At 38.1% G+C, this 20,721-nt stretch overlaps 1 protein-coding gene across 1 annotated transcript; it reads left to right on the forward strand.

The window, feature by feature from the left end:
- Nucleotides 1–13,466: 13,466 nt before the first annotated feature.
- LOC112940501 (uncharacterized) lies at nucleotides 13,467–20,671 on the forward strand. Its single transcript, XM_026028747.2, has one exon. It carries the CDS (start codon nucleotides 13,467–13,469, stop codon nucleotides 14,634–14,636), a length of 1,170 nt encoding a protein of 389 aa, XP_025884532.2. The 3' UTR covers nucleotides 14,637–20,671.
- The last annotated feature ends 50 nt before the right edge of the window (nucleotides 20,672–20,721 follow it).

Genomic DNA, 20,721 nt, shown 5'->3' on the forward strand with positions numbered 1-20,721 from the left:
AATTTTTTTAGAAAAATAGTAATGATCTAATTCATACTGATTTTGTATTAGGTACGTGCATAATCAATAACTATCAATAGCTTTTGGGTGCGTTACGAGTAAAATTAAGAAATTTCTCAGAATATCTAAACAATACATGATGGAGTATTTAGGCAATGTAAGAAGAGATCAACAATAACTTTATCAGGATTGACACCCTTATTGGAGTCTTTACCCTAATAAGTATTTTTAAAAAATATTTAATTTTAAAATCATGATTGTTTTCCTATAAAATTAGTTTCATCAATCCAGTGTGTTTCTCTAACCCATTATTTTACTATAACATTCATGATAATTAGCTCTGATACCATAATGAATCTGATACTTTCAACAAATATAGTCAGGAGAAAATTTATATATTAATATTGGATTACCAAAATTCATGACAATTCGATTAAACTTGATATATTACTTGTATAATTAATAAATAATAGATTAAATAAAAACTTGTAGAACATATTCTCAAAGTGGTTGAGTGGTTCACTGGTTTAACATTCAATTTTTGACACCAAAGTCTTAGTTTGATCCCAACCAGCCACTACAAATTCTAAAAACAACCGGTTTCAAAAGTTTTCTTCCCGTCCACTTTTCAAGTTCCATCAACATTTTTCTTCTCTATTCAAATTTACCTTTTGTTTTCCAAACAAAGAAGCTACAAATCTCTAACTTCAAGTCAAAAATCTAGAAGAATCATCATTATCAAAGTTTATGATATTTTTTCAAGTATATGATTTTACTTTTTATTAATAAACTAACAAAATATTTTTAAGAAAAAAATTATATCACTTAAATTAAGGTTTCCCTAAAAAATAATAATCTTCTCATTACTTATAAGAGGTAATCATCAAAATCTAATGAATTGATTATCCCAAATGTTGACACCCAATTTTTGACCCGCGTCGGTATAAATTAATTATCGAGCTTCCTAAATTTTCCAAATAATTTAAATTAATTAGTTTTATAAATTTTACGAATATATAATATAATACATGGATTTTATGTTACTTCAAATACTTTTTATCATAACTTTAGATAATATATATTTTACATAGCTATGTATATAGTTAGTATATTTCATGATTATTTAAAAATCATCTCAAAAATATTTTAAATTTAGTAAGCATCTTATCTTAGTTTAAATTATAATTATATTTTAAATCACTATTTATAATTATATTACTAAAAAAAAGAAAAAAAAGGGAGCTCGTTGATTGATTAATACAAATTTATTTTTATTTAAGGTTTAGCCAATTTTTAAGTTATTAGCTAAAATTGGCCATCTTTTAAATCTAACCCATTTGTCATTGTAATCCATAAAGAACCAGATTTGGGCCTTCCATCCAATATTCAGGCGGCCCACTCCACTTCCTTCCCAACCCATTGCTTCAATTGTTTTATTTTCTCCAGGTCCATTTTTATTTAAGAGGGAACAACGGCCCATTCGTTTAATTAATTACCAGCCCAACATTTTTAATCCAACCCGATCTCCCTCCAGCCCAACCCAACTCTCCTACCCGACCCGACCCAAATTTCCTTTACCTTCTTCCTTCCCCCACGATTCCCAGAAAAACAAACCCCCCTAGACGCGAGAGCAAGAACAGGACAACCGTCACGCGCTTTACAACGGAATCGATTCTATTGCGCGTTTCTCTTTTCTTCCCCCGTTTCCGATTCGTAAATCTGCATAAGAAAAGAAACTTGTACGTTATGCAGGCCAGATGGAGCGATCTCCACAATTTGAGTGTCCTTGGCTCAAGATCGGAGGGCTTTCCTTCATTGTTCCGTTGAGGTGGTGTACGATTTGGTACAGATATTCAGCTGTTTGACCCCGCCCTTGGAGATGGTGACACGAAGCTCGCAAGGACGTCCATTTGATCTGGATCGTCCACTTCGCCCTCAATCCGTTGGAATATGGCATCTAATCGGCATATTCCTTCAGTTTTGGATAATGATTCGGCCAGGAAAGATGAAAATGGGCCGAGAATCGTACAACCCACCTCCAAAAATCGAAACCCTAAAAACTTCTATAAAACCCTCCTTATGCCTTCAAGACAGAGGTTGTTGTTTTTTTGGCGGAAATCCCATTGTGAAAAAAAACAAGAAATATAAAGATAATCGAGATTTCCTTTGAGGAGAAGGAAGCAATTCCAGAGAAAATTCATACTCATCCCCTTCTAATAGGATTTTCTGTTCATAAGAGGATTAACAAAGAGGTTCTTAAAAAGATTTGGACAAGAGGAAACCGTTTCGTCAAGTGGGTGCGACGTTCTAGCTCAAACGCTCGAAGCAGAGGGGTGGTTTTGGAGGTCGTGATAGATTCGTCTTCCTACTTGCCGCATCTCCAGTTCGTCGCCAAGAACAAGTACTGTTTATCCTTTCCGAACACTCTTCGTCTATGTGGTTCTTTGACGCGATGATTCCCTGCTGTGACTAGCGTCTTCTCGAGCTATTAGTTTAAATCGTTGTAGATGTTGCTGTTCGTCAACTGTTGTCCCTTCATTTCCCCTCGAGTCAAGTTTATTTAGTTGTTATCTGTTAAGTCGCGTCTTGTTTTCAGTGCTAGATGAGATGTAAAATCATCGTTATGTCGTTCGTTTTGCTGGGTTACTGTTATGGGCTTGGTGTCGTTTGATATGAAGTAGGTGTTCCTAATCGTTGCCATGGATTAGTCATGATGTTTATTTTTAAGGATTGCCAAAGTTTACCAAGTGTAGACACGTAATTTTAACCGAATTTAAGTTTTATACTCTTTTTAGAGCTTAAATATTTTTTAAATATAAACTAGATATTTTATTTAATAAATTTATTTTAAAGGATTTGAAAACAACAAAAATAGAGTTAACCTTTAAGTTATATTTATTTTTTATTTTTTATTTTTAATTTATTCAAAATTTAGCGAATTAATTATTGATCTTAATATTTTCTTCGTTATATTGTTTTATTTAGCTATTTCATTTTTTTTAATGCCAAAATAACCTACCCATTATCCCACTTAACCCCTATCCACTACCACATTCCCACATACCATTTTACTACCCCTACCTTCATGAAAAACTATCAAAAAACTAACCCACAACCCCTCTATTTATTATTTAAAATTTACATAACAAAAAAAAGAAAGAGATCAAAAAAAGAGAGGGAGGAACGAAAAGAGAGAAAAAAAAAAGAAAAGAAAAGGAGAGGAACGAGAATCAGAAAGGAGGAAGGCAGAAGAGTAAAAGATCAAGGAAAAGAAAAAGAGAAAGAAAAAAACAAGGAAAAGAGGGGAAAAAGAAAATCAGCAAAGAAGAAAAGAAAAAAAGAAAAGAAAAGAAAAATAACAAAGAAAACATTTTTTTTTCTATGAAGAACACCCGCACTAAAAGAAAATTAGTGGAGTTCGAGGTTTCAAGTTTGCGGTTCCTAAACTGTTTCTCTTCGTGAAATAATTTCCACAAGAGGTAATACTTAATTTTATTTTGTATTAGTTTATGTCATGATAATGCAAAAGTGGATTGCAATATATTGAAGTTGTTAAATTACGCATGTGCATAAACCATTAATATTTATCGATGTTGTTATATGAAGTATGTTCAAATATTCATATCAATTTTATGTTTAGATCCTTTGTATAGTTATATTTAGTGTGAATTTATTGTAACAAATCATGATTTATTTTATATTTAAATAACCCATAGTTTATTTTATATTTAAACAAAATTATTGTCCAAGTCATTTAATTTTTAATATTTAGTTTATAATGATAACATGTGTAGCTATTATGTAAATATATTAATTTTAGTTAGTAGAATTTTCGTTTAATGTTAGTGACGTAAATTTTTTTTTTGAATAAAAATGGAAAATATATATATAATAATAATAATAAAAACAAAAAAACAAAAGTTAAAAAATAAAATGTGAGAAAGAATATAAAAAAGGGGAAAAGAAAAAACAAAAAAAATAAATAACAGAAAAAGAAGCATAAATATTATATATATAAAAAAATATGCAATTGAAAAAGAAAGATTTTTTTTTGAAAGTTTCTTTGTCCAAACAATTTTTTTTTAAGTTGAATAAAATATAAATAAAACCTTGAAAGTATAAAAAAATAATAATAACAATAAAATAATAATAATAGTAAAAAATGAGAAGGTAAAAGAAAAAGAAGAGCGTAAAAAAAAAAAAAGTAACAAACGAAAAAGTAAAAATAAAGAATATCTTATTTTACTCTGTTTTGTTTGATTTAATTTATATGCGTATATATATTTTAATTAAATGACATAGATTAATAAAATAAGATAGTTTTTAATATATTTAAGTAAATTAAAGAATGAGGGTAAATATATTTGTTTTAATTATAGAATTTTCAAAAAAAATAGTTTAAGTCATAAAAGTCAATAAAGCGACCGTGCTAGAACCACGGGATCAAGGGGTACCTAATACCTTCCCTTCGATCAATAGAATTCCTTATCCAATTTTTGATTTCGCAGACCGTAAAACAAAGAGTCATTTCCTTTTGATTAGGGATTAAACAAAAAGGTGACTTGGAACACTGTAACTCAATTCCAAGTGGCGACTCTGAAAAAGCTAAAATAATCTCCTAATTAATTACGTCACTTAAATTGGAAAAACCTTACGCCGTCGCGCGAAAAAGGGGTGTGACATCTCTGGCGACTCCGCTGGGGACTAACTAGAATTCGAGCTTGTAACTATTGGCTTGTGTATGACTGTTATTAATTTTATTGTGTTTGTTATATTGATGTTGTATATATTTGCTTGTTTACCGCTATGATATTGTTTGAATTTCAATATAAATTGTCTTCTATAAATACCAATCTGAGTTTTTTGAGATACTTTATTTGGAGATGCGATTGCGCTCCCGAGCCATGAGATACTAGATGCAGCAACGCTCCTGGGAAGGATTCTATAGTAACACATGTCTTAGGATGGGAAGGACTAACACTGAGGCCAGAAAGCCCTGCTTCTGGTAAGCTGTCCCTTCTCGACTCGAGTAGTCAGCTCGTTTTATGGCCAGTCTAGACACCTTCCCTATTAGATTGTTTACCTAGTAAAACAAGCCTCAACAATGACTATCCCTAATAGGATTCGATTTATCTGCGTAATACATAATGTTGAATTAATGGGGAGCTCGACATAAGGGTCGAGTTTGTTTAGGAGAAGTATCCCTGCTTGAGACTATCATGTAAATTGTTTGTGTTATTTGTTGCATTATTGGGAAGACTATACAAATGTTGATCGGCTTTAGATATATGAATTATAATGAAAAATTAATTATAACGAAAAAAACAAAATTAAAGTTTTGACGTAATCCTTTTATTAAACACAGTTCTTTATATCAAAATTCATATTTCTTTTACAAATAGAAAAATCTATTATTACCATTAAAGATTTTCTATATAAAAAAAAGAGATTGAAAATTTAATCAACAAAAAATAAAATACAATCGAATATATTAATATTTTTAGTTTTGAAAAAATTTTAAGGGATATTTATATACATATTATTATTTTTTTTTCATTCTTCCTCTAATAACTATTTTTTTTTAAAAAAAAAATAAAAAAATTGCTTTTTTTTTGTGTGTATGTGTATGATCATTTTATTAATTTTTTTTTATTTTTTTTTTGTGTATGATTTTTACGTTATTCTTCTTTTTTTTAAAAAAAAAAATATTTTATTAAAAAAATAATTATAAAAATTACTTTTTTTGTGTGTATGATTTTTCCATTATTCTTGTTTAAAAAATATATAATTTATTAAGCCTAATTTGTCACTATCATAATATAGGGAAATATGAATCCATATGGAAAGGGAGATAAGAGACAAAGAGAGGACCAATCACCTCGATTCATGATAGTGGATAAGGCCCCGACACTCTTGAAGACATGGTATGAAAATATGACAAACCATGGACGAGGAATGGTGTTCAAACGCTTGGAATTTCTACGAAGCCTTTTGTATGTTGAGCCACGACGGGATTTGATAGAAGCACTAGTGCATTTTTAGGATCCATTAAGGAATGTATTCCGTTTTTCTGGTTGTAAACTCACCCCCACCCTTGAGGAGATAGGGGCATTTATTGGAAAGGGTAAACATCTTCATAAAGAACCTATGATACCAAAACATATTAATGGGAGGAGGTTTCTAGAATTACTGTATATAAATGAGAATGATATAGGTGGTTGTCTCGATAATGGATGGGTTCCGGAATTTTTGTACAAAATATATGGCAAAAGTGATGGATTCGAAGTGTATGGAAAGAAACTCCGTAATAATGGGTGTCGTCTGACCTGGGAAGCACACAATTATGATGCTTTCGTGGTGGCTTTTTTGGGGATCATGGTATTTCCAAAAATGGGAGGAAAGATTAGCATGAACTTAGCTGCAGTCATTACAGCTTTTGAGAAAAAGCCTAATATCACCCTCGTACCAATGATTCTGGCAGACATCTATCGTGCTTTAACTATTTGCAAGGATGGAAAATACTACTTTGAGGGATGCAATATGTTATTACAACTATGGATGATTGAACACATTCGTCATCACCCTTATGCAGTGGACTTTAAAGTAGAATGAAATGATTATGTTGGAGGCCACAAAGAAAGAATCAAAGATCATAGTTTTCCGAAGGGTATTGAAGCTTGGAAGCAACACCTCAATAATCTGACTGCTGACAAGATTGTGTGGAATTATCATTGGTTTCCATCGGCCGAGGTGATATACATGTCTACTTTTCGATCGTTCATTGTCCTAATGGATCTTCGAGGTGTCCAACCTTACATGCCACTTAGAGTCATGCGACAACTTGGGCGACGCCAGTTTATACCATCAAATGAAGATATGCGTGAGTTCATGTATGAGTTTCATCCTAAGATACCTTTAAGGCAATCAGAGATATTTAAGATTTGGGGGGGGGGTGGATGCATACTCTCAAGTCCCCACGATATGGTGAAGGATCGCACAAGAGGCGAGGTGGACCAAGCATACTTAGACTGGGTTCATGATCAGCCCCTTCCTAAGGTTATGCCAGAAGGGTCAATAAAAGGACCTATAGACCGAGAAGCAGAAATTGAGGTTAAGATTAAGCAAGCTCGCCTCAAAGTCGAAAGAAGCTACAAATCTACTCTGGATATCCTAAGTAATGACCTGAAAAACGCTAAAGAGGAATTGGCCCAACGTGATACGATATTTGAAGTTAGAGTTAGAAAACACCGCTCTACTATTCTAACCTTACAAGAAGACTTGGGCAGTGCCACAGGTGCTATGGAGCAACAGGAAGAGGAGTATAAGAAAGAAAAGGCCCAACTTATCTGCGCACAGTCTAGACTCCAAACTCAAGTTAAAGCCTCTATGGAACGGGAAAGAGAAATAGCTAGGCGTTTCAGTGCTTATCAGGCAGACTGTGAGATTGAGAGAGGTCAAAGGATAGCCGAGCGAGATGCACTCCACCTTCAAATCGAAGAGCTCCAAGAACAAAGGGAAAAATTGACGCATGAAGTCAATACTGCTCACCACTGGTTACAGAATTGTTATGATAATATGGATGAAGCCAGAGACCGAATACTGCAACTCAGGGATGAACTCAATAATGCTTATGCTAGATATTTACACCAGAACGATGAGAGGTTGGGCCGACAGACCCGTGCTTCGGCTCCATATCTACCGAAAGCGTTGGCGAAGATTTATAAGGGTCTTGGAGATGATTCAGATTCGAGGATTCAGTTTCTTTTAGAGTCTGTTTTCTTAGTAGTGATTATTTCATTATTATTATTATTTTAGTTTTTTTCTCTTTCTTTTCATTTTGTTATTTTATTTCATTTAGAGTCTATCTAAGTCCTAGGTACTTCTGTTTTTTTTTTGTTTGTTTTATTCAAATCATTGTTTCAAATATTTGAAAATGAATGAAAAAGATTTACTTTCGGTCACCTTATGTGCATATGTCATGCAAAAAAAAGAAATTATTATTATTAATATTTTTCTCGAACTACGCAAGATCTGATTCATGGGCCAAACATGATACGTAGGCAACCCAGGGGGTTCAATCCAAATTATTATTATTATTATTATTATTATTATTTCTTTTCTTTTTTCATTTTTCTTTCTCTTAAAAATGATAGTCATAATGATAATAAATAAATAAACAAATAAGAAAATAAATAAATAATAATAATAATAAAATATTAAAAAACTAATGAAGAAAAGAATGCCTAGGTAAGCCGGGATGAAACATGTGGTCCTCCGTAAAAGAAGTATGTATGTGGATACAATGTGCATAATTTCTTAGCACTAATCGGTTTGTTACTCTATTCAGAGAGAGAGAGAGAGATAGAGAGAGAAAGGGAAACAGAAGATGGCCCCCTGAGACGGAAATGAATCGGACAATGATGAGGAGATCCAAAACCAGATAACTTCACAAGAAACAGGGACAACAGAAGAGATAAGGGTGTTAAGACAACAAATGGCAGAGATGTACGAGGCTTGGATGAGTGGACAACCTCCACCATCTTCAATCCGAGACTATTTTAATACAAATATGTCTCACCCTATCCAGGTGTCGACAAGAGATCCGATATATCCCCCTGGATTCGACCCCTATGCAAACACATCCAATGTCGCTGGAACTTCTATGGTGCGTAATAACAGATAGTTTTAAATAAATAGTATAAAATAATATTAGTATTTACTGTGTACTAATCCTAGTCCTATTAGGATTAGTACTCCTTAATCCTAGTCCTATTAGGATTAGTACTCCTTAATCCTAGTCCTATTAGGATTAGTACTCCTTCCTATATCTCCTATATATATCTCCCATGTATTCCCTTATTAGGTTAACACTTTAATACAATCAATATTCCTTCATGGTATCAGAGCCAGAAAACCTAGATCTTCTTTTCTCTAGGTTTTTTCTCTCACTTTAGGGCACCGATCGTTCCCTCTCTTCTCTTGGGCGGCGGCAGCCATGACAACCGAGGTGGATCCTCTCGATTCACTTCCTTCTGGCGTTAAACTCCTCCTCAGGCATCTTCATGCCCTAATTCCCGAAAAATTATCAGACATAAATTACCCTACATGGAAAATCACCGTTCTTACAGCCCTTGAGGCCAATTACCTTCTCAAATATGTCGATGGAATCACAGAACCGCCGCTGGCATTCATCACCGCCACGGATAAATCAGAAAAAACAAATCTGGCCCATGCCGCCTGTAAAGCCGTGGATGGCCAGATCCGATCATGTTTGATTGCGGTCATCTCTCCCAAGGTTCAGAAACACGTCCGATCCTACACAACTGCTTCAGCCCTATGGACGGCCCTCGCAACACGCTATGCATCAATTTCCCACTCTCATATTTTTCAATTGCGTGATCGTCTCCACACAATTACCAAAGGCACGAAAACTATGGAGGAGTATTTAGACGAGGTCTCCACCATCATCACAACCCTTGATACCGTGAACGAAATCATTCCCGAAAAAGATCTCGTCATGTGCGTCGTTCGGGGGCTCCCATTAGCTTACTCCTCCATTAAATAGGCGGTTTGCATCAGTCCAACGCCCGTTGACCTGGCTACTCTCTCCTCTTGGCTAAAAAGTGAAGAAATCAACGTGGATCTGGAGAGCAAACTTCTTCTCCGAGAAGCCGCTGTTATGGAGCCGGCCACCACCCTCACCGCAAACAAGAACTATCGCGGGGGGCGTGGTAGCGGCCGTCATGGGAGCCGCGGCGGCTACGGCAGAAACAGCGGAGGCCGCGGGCGCGGCGGTCGACAGGGCAGTCGTCCGCCGTACAACGGTTAGCAGCACGACAGCAACAACAGCCTGCACTCCTTCGGCAGCGGCGGGCAGTCATCTTCCAGCGGCGGGCAGGGCACTTACGAGCGGGATCGTCCAACTTGTCAAATCTGTTAGAAAATAGGACACACCGCTGTTCGTTGCTGGTTTCGGTATGAGGAGAGCCGAAATAGTGATAACCGTGCCAATTATGCATCTCAAGCCGGCCCTACTCTGAATGGCTGTTGGATACTGGGGCCAACATGCACGTTACTTCTGATCTATCCAAGCTTAATGCTCCAAATCCATATCATGGCTCCAATTGTATTACTGTTGGCAACGGTGAGTCCCTTAATATTTCTCACACTGGCACGGGTACCATTAAAACCCCCACAACTATCTTTCACCTAGGTAACCTTACCCACGTCCCTTCTATTAAAACCAATCTCTTTTCAGTTCACCAATTCACAAAAGACAATAATTGCTCACTCTTGTTCACCTCTAATGATTTTCAGATCCTAGAAAATACTACCCTGTGAGCATGGTCTGTACGTTCTTCCTGGCACAAGTTCGTCTACCCACCCAGTTGAAGAAAGCGTTCCTGTGGCTCCAGTGGCTCTTTCGGGTGATGGCCACAGTCTGTTATGGCACAGTCGTCTGGGTCACCCGTCTACTCAAATAATAAATTCTTTAATGTCTCAATTAGGTTTTTCTTCCATTCATGTAAACAATTGTGACTCCTGTTCAATTGCTAAATCTCATAAATTACCTTTTACTTTATCTGAGAAGCGTACAACTGCACCTTTTCAACTTATTCATTCTGATCTATGGGGTCCTACTGCTGTTCCTTCATTTGCTGGTTTTCGCTATTATATTTGTTTTGTGGATGATTTTACAAAATACACTTGGTTGTACCCACTAAAACACAAATCACAGGCATACATCACCTTTGTCACCTTTGAAAAAATGGTCAAAACACAATTCAATTCTCATGTTAAACTTTTTCGAAGTGACAATGGAAAGGAATACGTAAATAACATCTTTGGCTAGTTTTTGCAATCCCTGGGAATCATACATCAAACCTCCTGTCCATACACTCCCGAACAGAATAGGGTGGCTGAGCGTAAGCATCACCATCTCTTTGAAATGGTGGTTACTCTTCTACATCAATCTCATCTCCCTGTCTCCTTTTGGGTAGAAGCTCTAGCCACCGCAAACTACCTCATTAACAGAATGGCCAGTCTCACCCTCTCCAACAAATCACCCTATCAACTCCTTTACCAAGAACTTCCCAATTATACCAACCTTCGCGTCTTTGGGTGTCTTGCCTACCCTTGGCTACGCCCTCATATTACTCACAAATTACAACCCCGATCCCGTCCTTGTATTTTTTTGGGCTATCATCCTACCTCCAAGGGTTATCGCTGTCTTGACCCACAAACTCATAAAGTCTACATATCTCGTCATGTCAAATTTGTCAAAAATGAGTTTCCCTACGAGTCTATTTCCTCCTCCACAAATACATCATTCATTGGCATCCTTCCCCTTTTTTCAACATACTCACAGGGTCCCTCACCACCTTCCCCCACACCTCCACCCACTACCCAACCACCCCTCATCACCCCTTCGACTGTCACCCACAATACATCCGCAACCATCACCCACACTCACAACCAACCCGAACCACCCCATACCCACAACATCTCCAGCCCGATCCGTTTTGGGTCCTTCCCGGCCACCCCCGAATCACCACCGCTCGTGCCACCCCCCAATACTCATCCCATGTTAACCCGTGGCAAACCTGGTATCTTTAAACCCAAAACCTTTCAGGCTACCATACTACCAAATACACCCCTTCCCGATAGTGAACCAACAACCTACTCTGTTGCCTCATAAAATGCTTATTGGCGTCATGCTATGGATGACGAGTTTAAGGCTTTGACTGATCAGAAAACTTGGGTTCTTGTACCTAAGCCCCATGGGCGGCACCCAGTGGGCTGTACATGGGTGTACAAAATTAAACACAATGCAGATGTCAGTATTTCCAGGTACAAGGCTCGTTTGGTTGCTAAAGGCTGCAATCAGGAGTATGGGCTTAATTACTCCGAGACATTCAGTCCTGTTATTCGGCAGGAAACCATTCGCCTGGTACTGTCACTCGCCGTGCACAACAATTGGCTCATCAATCAGTTGGATGTTTTCAATGCTTTTCTTCATGGCATGCTTGATGAAACTATCTACATGACGCAACCACCAGGCTATGTTGATCCCGCTTCCCTCAACATGTTTGCGAAATCCAGAAGTCTCTTTATGGACTCAAGCAAGCCCCCCCGTGCTTGGTACACACGTCTGAAAATGTTCCTCCAGGGACTCGGCTTCACGTGTTGCGTACACAACACGAGTCTGTTTACTCGACATTCAGCACACGGTACGGGCATTTTTCTTGTCTATGTAGATGATATCATTATTACAGGCTCTACTGCAGCTCTCATTCAGGATGTCACTCGAGCTATGCGTACTACCTTTAAAATGAAGGACCTTGGTCCGTTACATTATTTTCTGGGAATGGAGGTTTCTCGGACAGGCAGTGTCTTGTTTCTTAATCAGTCAAAATATGCTCGAGATCTGTTGCAGAAAGCTGGACTGGAAAAATGCACCAGTCAACCAACACCGTCTTCGTCTACGAATGGAGCCGACACCCCCTTTGCCGATATAACCCACTTCCGCAGCCTCATTGGGACTCTATAGTATCTAGCCATTACTCGTCCTGACATCCAGTTTGCTGTCAACCGAGTTGCTCAGCGCATGCATCAACCAAGTGAACATGATTACCATTGTCTAAAACGCATTCTCAGGTACATTTTTGGCACTCTTGGTCGTGGTTTACTCATTCGACCCGGGGACTTGGAGCTTCGGGGTTTCTCAGATTCAGATTGGGCGAATGATAAAAATGACAGAAAATCTACATCGGGGTTTCTCCTTTTTTTGGGGCCGAACCTAATCTCCTGGTGTACAAAAAAACAACCCAAGGTCTCTCGGTCCTCGACTGAAGCTGAATACCGCGCCCTTGCTCTTCTTGCTGTTGAGACCATGTGGGTCACATATATTCTTCGCGAACTCCGTGCCACTCACACTGTCTGCTCTCTATTGTGACAACAAATCAACCATCTGTGTGGCCAAGAATTCCGTCCTACACACCAGAATGAAGCATGTTGATACCGATTGTCTCTTTGTTCGCGATGAAGTTCAGGCCGGCACCATGACTGTGCAGTATGTACCCGCTGAAGAACAATCGGCTGATATTCTCACCAAACCTCTCCCGAGCCGACAACACGATTACCTCAATTCCAAGCTTCCGTTTGCTTCCGCTCAGCTCAGCTTGAGGGGGGATAATAACAGATAGTATTAAATAAATAGTATAAAATAATATTAGTATTTACTGTGTACTAATCTAGTCCTATTAGGATTAGTACTCCTTAATCCTAGTCCTATTAGGTTTAGTACTCCTTCCTATATCTCCTATATATATCTCCCATGTATTCCCTTATTAGGTTAACACTTTAATACAATCAATATTCCTTCAGTGCGCCCTTCGAATACGCCTGTGATAAGTAATCCACTCTTTGTGTCAACTGCCCTGGCTAACAGCATCCCGCAGCCAACGATGGTGCCCAAATCCAACAGCGATCCTCCGCCCAAAGTTCGGCGTGATCAGAGTTACACTCTTGAAGAGTCCATTAAAATTCCAAGCTCTCATCCCCACATTCATCAATATAGTTGTCCTGTCGAAATTGAGAAGATGGTCAAGAATGAGGAACATGAAGAAATGACTAAGAAAATGAAGAGTTTGGAACAGAGTATAAGAGATATGCAAGGACTAGGAGGCCACAAAGGCGTCTCGTTCAGTGACTTGTGTATGTTTCCTCACGTCCATTTACCTGCTGGTTTTAAAACTCCAAAGTTTGAAAAATATGATGGTCACGGAGACCCCATAGCTCATCTAAAGAGATATTGCAACCAATTAAGGGGTGCAGAGGGAAAAGAAGAGTTACTTATGGCATATTTTGTGGAAAACATAGTAGGGATTGCATCTGAATGGTTCAAAGATCAGGATATCACCAACTGGCACACATGGGATTATTTGGCTCGATGTTTTGTACAACAATTCCAATATAATATTGACATTGTTCCAGATCGATCCTCGTTAGCCAACATGAGAAAAAAGACCACGGAAAATTTTCGTGAATATGCTATCAGATGGAGGGAACAAGTTGCTAGGGTTAAACCACCGATGAAGGAGTCAGAGATGATTGATGTATTTCTCCAGGCGCAAGAACCTGATTACTTTCACTATCTGCTTTCTGCCGTAGGGAAGACATTCGCTGAAGTTATTAAGGTAGAGGAAATGGTGGAAAATGGCATAAAGTCTGGAAAGATTGTAAGTCAAGCCGCCTTAAAAGCCACAACACAAATGCTTCAAAATGGTTCTGGAAATATTGGAGGGAAGAAGAGAAGGGAGGATGTGACCGCTATTGTATCAGCGCCTAGGACTCATGTCCAAGGTAATTCATCACAACACTATTTTCCTTCCCAAGCTCCACAATATTCTGTCCCATACACTCCATATTATGTTTTTAATGCACAACCAATTGCACCCCCTTCTTATCCACAATGGCGTGCACCTACTCCACAAAATCATCCACCCCCCCACAAGTTCATCAAAATACTGCTAGAATTCCTTTCCGTACTAGGCCACAATACAAAAAGGGAAATGACGTTAAAGATGAGTTCACTCCTATTGGGGAGTCGTATGCTAGCTTGTTCCAAAAATTAAGGAGGTTGAATGCTTTGAGTCCTATTGAGAGAAAGATGTCGAATCCTCTCCCGAGAAATTTGGATTATTCTCAACATTGCGCATATTATTTTAATGCCCGAGGGCACAACATAGAGAGATGTTGGTATTTGAAAAGGGACATTCAGGATTTGGTCGATTCTAACCGAATTATAGTTGAAAGTCCGAGTGGACCCAACATCAATCAAAATCCATTGCCGACGCATACTGAAACAAACATGCTGGAAATGATGAAGGGTCATGAAGAGTTTGCATCTCCGTATAAGCCAATCCTTAGGGTTGGAACTGGTATTGAGAAGTCATCAAATGTTGTTGATTTAACAAAAATGATGCCTTTAGGGGCGGAAAGTGTGTTCGAAAAGCTGAGTCCATCAAACACACCCATCTTAACTGCGAAAGGAGCCCTTGAAGATGTTTGGGCAAGTCCGAGTAAGGCAAAGTTGTTTGTTCCAAAAAGCCCAAACAAGCCTATCTTGATCGTGCGAGGGGCCCATATTCCTCCTGTGATTATCAGGCCAGTATCCCAGCTCCCAATGACTAACCCCAAAGTTGTTCCTTGGAACTATGAGCCTACTATCGTGACATACAAGGGAAAAGAAATTTATGAAGAAATAGATGAAGTAGGAGGAATAACCCGTTCAGGAAGATGTTATGTCCCGATGGAGTTAAGGAAAACTAAAAATGACCAAATACAAGTAAAGAGTCCGGTCACTGAAGGAGAGGCAGAGGAATTTCTAAGGAAAATGAAACTATAAGACTACTCTATGGTGGAACAATTAAGAAAAACTCTAGCCCAAATATCTTTGTTGTCTTTGATAATACATTCTGATGAACATTGTAAGGCTGTAATGAAAATTTTGAATGAAGCACATGTTCCTAGTAAAGTTACAGTGAGTCAGTTAGAGAAGATTGCTGGGAGAATATTTGAGGTAAACCACATCACCTTTTCAGATGATGAACTACCCAAAGAAGGTACAGGACATAACCAAGGCCTACATATCACTGTAAAGTGTGAGCTTTCATATGTCACTCGAGTTCTAATTGATGGAGGATCTGGAGCAAATATTTGTCCTTTATCAACTCTACAGAAATTGAATGTTAGTGCTGAAAGGGTCCGACCCAACAATGTATGTGTTAGAGCTTTTGATGGGTCAAAAAACAGATGTTATTGGTGAGATAGAGCTCGTACTAACCATAGGGCCTGTTGATTTCGCTGTGAATTTTCAAGTGTTGGATATCAACGCGTCCTACAATCTATTGTTGGGGAGGCCATGGGTACATAAGGCTGGAGCAGTCCCCTCAACGTTGCATCAAATGATTAAGTTTGAATACGACTGACAAGAGGTAATTGTCCATGGTGAGGGGGATTTGTCAATCTACAAAGACTCTTCTTCCCCTTTTATCAAGGCGGATAATGAGAATGAGGCACTAGTTTATCAAGCTTCTGAGGTAGTGGTTATTGAGCATGTCCCCGAGGGGAGTGTCATTTCAAAACCAAATATGTCCATCGCGTCTGTAATAGTGGTGAATGAATTGTTGAAACATGGGTTTGAGCCGGGTAAAGGCATAGGAATCTACTTGCAAGGAAGGGCTTATCCTGTGAGTCTACGAAAGAGCATCGGTACTTTTGGCTTAGGCTACCAACCTAGAGTCGAGGACAAAATGAAGGTAAAGAAGCAGAAGAGAGATGTATGGGCACTTACCAAGCTTATACAACCAATCTACAAATCTTTCATCAAAGCCCGCGCAACAGAATCTTATCAATCATCTCTTCCAGAGCCAGTAATGAAAGTTAGCGAAGAAATGATCAACTATTTTCAAGATTTATTTGTCGAGGTTGATATGGTGGAACTCGGAGAAGGCACTAGCGACAGAGATGTGCAATTCATTGGTCCTGATGTCAATCTAAACAATTGGGAGGCCACCCCTCTCCCCGTTAAAGACGAGTCTTGATAGTCTGTCTTGTTTTTTCTTTTGTCGTCTGATTCATTCAAGTATTGTAATTCGGATTTCATCTTGTCGTTTTATTTCAAACATTCTATTTCCCTTTTCAATAGGATGTAATTGCATCTTTATTTCAGTCTAATGTATTTGTTCGTTTTCTTTTATACAATTCTTTGTATGCCGATTATAGTGATATGACATGCATGCAGAATTTTTCGCCAGATCTTAATATCCAATCTAATCTTCGACCTAATATTGAAATAATAAGTCAAGAAATCGAACATGATGAAGACAGAGTATTTGAAGAAGTAAGGAGGGATTTCAATCATTTTGAAAATAAGTCAAATCCAAACATGAGTGAAACTGAGACGATAAATTTGGGGGATCAGGAAATTATTAAGGAGACTAAGATAAGTGAACATGTTCGACATCAAAAGGACGATATAATCCAGGCCCTGTTTGATTACAAAGATGTTTTTGCGTCATCTTATGATGACATGCTTGGATTAAGCACGAACATGGTTGTTCACTAGTTGCCAATTGATCCTAATTTTCCTCCGATAAAGCAGAAGTTGAGAAAACTCAAAACCGACATGAATGTATTAACTAAAGAGGAGATTACAAAACAACTTGAGGCCAAAGTCATTCAAGTCGCTCAATATCCTTCTTGGTTAGCCAATATCGTACCTGTCCCTAAGAAAGACGGCAAAGTTCGAATGTGTGTTGATTATCGTGATTTGAATAAGGCAAGTCCAAAAGATGATTTTCCTTTGCCTAACATCCATATTTTATTGGATAATTATGCTAAACATGAGGTTGCATCTTATGTGGATTGTTATGCGGGCTACCATCAGATTATTATGGACGATGAAGATGCAGAAAAAACATCTTTTATCACTCCATGGGGTACATATTGTTATCGTGTTATGCCTTTTGGATTAAAAAATGCAGGGGCAACTTATATGAGAGCAATGACAACCATGTTTCACGATATGATGCATAGAGAAATCAAGGTTTATGTGGATGATGTTATTATTAAATCTAAGAAACACTCAGATCATGTGAAAGACTTAAGGAGATTCTTCGAAAGGCTCCGCAAGTATAATCTCAAGCTTAATCTACAAAATGTGTATTTGGAGTACCATCGGGGAAGCTTTTGGGGTTTATAGTAAGTCGAAGAGGTACCGAGTTGGATCCTTCAAAAATTAAAGCAATCCAAGAATTGCCAGCTCCAAAGAACAAAACTAAGGTTATGAGCCTTCTAGAAAGGTTAAACTACATCAGCAGATTCATTGCTCAACTCACAACAACTTGTGAGCCTATCTTTAAGTTGTTGAAAAAGAATGCCACAGTCGAGTGGACCGAAGAATGTCGAGAAGCTTTTGAAAAAATTAAGAGTTACCTATCGAATCCCCCTGTGTTGGTTCCCCCAGAGCTGGGAAGACCTTCGATATTGTATATGTCAGTACTGGATAATTCTTTTGGTTGTGTACTGGGTCAGCATGATGTCACTGGGAAGAAAGAGCGGGCCATTTATTACCTCACCAAGAAGTTTACCGTTTACGAAGCAAAGTACACCCTTCTTGAAAGAACGTGTTGTGCTCTAACTTGGGTAGCACAGAAGTTGAAACGTTATCTTTCATCTTACACTACTTATCTCATCTCTCATATGGATCCGTTGAAATATATTTTTCAAAAGCCCATGCCCACAGGCAGGCTTGCGAAATGGCAAATATTGCTCACAGAGTTTGACATTATCTATATAACGCGGACCGCAATGAAAGCTCAAGCATTGGCAGATCATTTGGCAGAGAACCCTATTGATGAAGAATATGAACCGCTTAAAACCTATTTTCCAGATGAAGAGATATCTTGTATCGATGAAGTTATTCACGATGACGATCAAGGTTGGAAGTTATTCTTTGATGGTGCTTCTAACAGGAAAGGAGTTGGAATAGGAGTTGTTCTTATGTCTGAATCAGGGGAATATTACCCTATATCAGCCCAACTTAGATTCTATTGTACTAATAATATGTCTGAGTACGAAGCGTGCATTTTGGGTCTGAGGTTAGCTGTTGACATGGGCATCCAAGAATTGTTAGTGTTAGGAGACTCAGACTTACTTGTTCATCAAATTCAAGGAGAATGGGAAACTCGAGACCCAAAGCTGATACCATATCAACATTGTTTACAAGGTCTTTGTCAATGATTCGTGTCGATAAAGTTTAGACACATTCCCCGAATGCACATGAGATTGCAGATGTATTGGCCACTTTGTCTTCGATGCTCCAACACCTTGATGACGTCCATATCGACCCTTTATACATACAAATTCGTGATCAACATACCTATTGCAACATGATTGAGGAGGAATTTGATGGTAAACGTTGGTTTCATGATATCAAAACTTATCTTCAGTTTGGAGAATGTCCGTCAGATGTAACTAGTAATCAAAAAAGGACTATTCGACGACTAGCAAGGGGTTTTTTCTTAAGCGGAGGCATACTGTACAAGAAGACACCCGATTTAGGTCTTCTAAGGTGTGTAAATTCTCAGGAGGCTTCCACAATCATGATTGAAGAACACTCAGGAGTTTGTGGACCCCATATGAATGGATATGTTCTAGCTAAGAAGATACTTCGAGCAGGATATTATTGGCTCACCATGGAGCGGGATTCGATACGATTTGTTCGTAAATGTCATGAATGTCAAATACATGTTGATTTGATACATTCTCCCCCTTTTGAGTTGCATGCAATATCCGCTCCATGGACTTTCGTGGCATGGGGAATGGATGTGATTGGACCGATAGAACCAAAAGCATCGAATGGTCACAGGTTCATCTTGGTGGCTATTGATTATTTTACAAAGTGGGTGGAAGCAGTAACTTTCAAGTCAGTGACGAAGAAGGTCGTGGTGGATTTCATCCATTTCAACATCATCTGTCGATTTGGTATTCCAAAGGTGATTATAACTGATAACGCCGCAAATCTCAACAGCCTCTTAATGCAAGAGGTATGCTACCAATTTAAGATTGAGCATCGAAATTCGACTCCGTATCGCTCAAAGGCAAATGTGGCTGTAGAAGCTGCTAACAAAAATATAAAAAAGATACTTCGCAAGATGGTGCAAAGTTCTCGACAATGGCATGAAAAGTTGCCTTTTGCTTTGTTGGGTTATCGCACTACAGTCCGTACGTCAGTGGGCGCTACCCCATATTCACTGGTATACGGGACTGAGGCAGTTATACCTGTAGAGATTGAGATCCCATCTTTACGAATCGTTGTGGAGGCTAAATTGATGATGATGAATGGATCAAAACTCGGTTAGAGCAATTAAATTTGATTGATGAGAAGCGTCTGACATCAGTATGTCATGGACAATTATATCAGAAAAGAATGGCACGGGCATATAACAAAAAGGTGCGTCCCAAACATTTTGAAGAGGGTCAATTAGTGTTGAGACGCATTTTTCCACATCATGCTGAAACCAAAGGCAAATTTTCTCCAAATTGGAGAGGAACATTTGTTGTTAAAAGGGTATTACCCAATGGTGCTCTTTACTTAGCAGATATAGAAGGCAAAGTGACAGAAACGATCGTCAATGCTGATGCTGTGAAAAGATATTACATATGATTGAGTTTTGACATTAGAAACCCTTATGTTTGGGCTTGACATTTCAAGAGTTGATTCAATGGGATCTCTTGGTAATGCTGTTTCCTTGACTTTTCAAAAAAAACAATAATAAGAAAAAAAAACAAATTGCCTGAACTACGTTTGACCTGATTCTTGTTTCGGCAAGATACGTAGGAAGCCCTAATATTGGGTTCGGTTCAACCAAATACAAATCCAAAAATTCATATTGTAGTATACTGGGGCAAAAGTCGTTTGTTTATTCATTCGGTCTCTCATCTCAAAGCTCAAAATCAACCCCATCATCTAAAGTCTAAAAAATAAATAAAAAATCTTTGCATCAACCCTTGATATGTCGAGAATAAGTTGGTTAAGGTAGGTAAAAATCCTGAATGGGCACCATATGACAAATGTGAATAAAAAGAAATAAAAATTAGAGAGTCTCATTGGTGAAAACCCTAAGTGGGCACCGTAAGGCGCAAAGGAGTTGA

This window comes from Solanum lycopersicum, chromosome 12 (assembly GCF_036512215.1).
Source record: "Solanum lycopersicum chromosome 12, SLM_r2.1".
Taxonomy (NCBI): domain Eukaryota; kingdom Viridiplantae; phylum Streptophyta; class Magnoliopsida; order Solanales; family Solanaceae; genus Solanum; species Solanum lycopersicum.

Coding starts and splice junctions, on each gene's coding strand:
- LOC112940501 (XM_026028747.2), top strand. CDS start 13,467: ATGGTGCCCAAATCCAACAGCGATCCTCCGCCCAAAGTTCGGCGTGAT.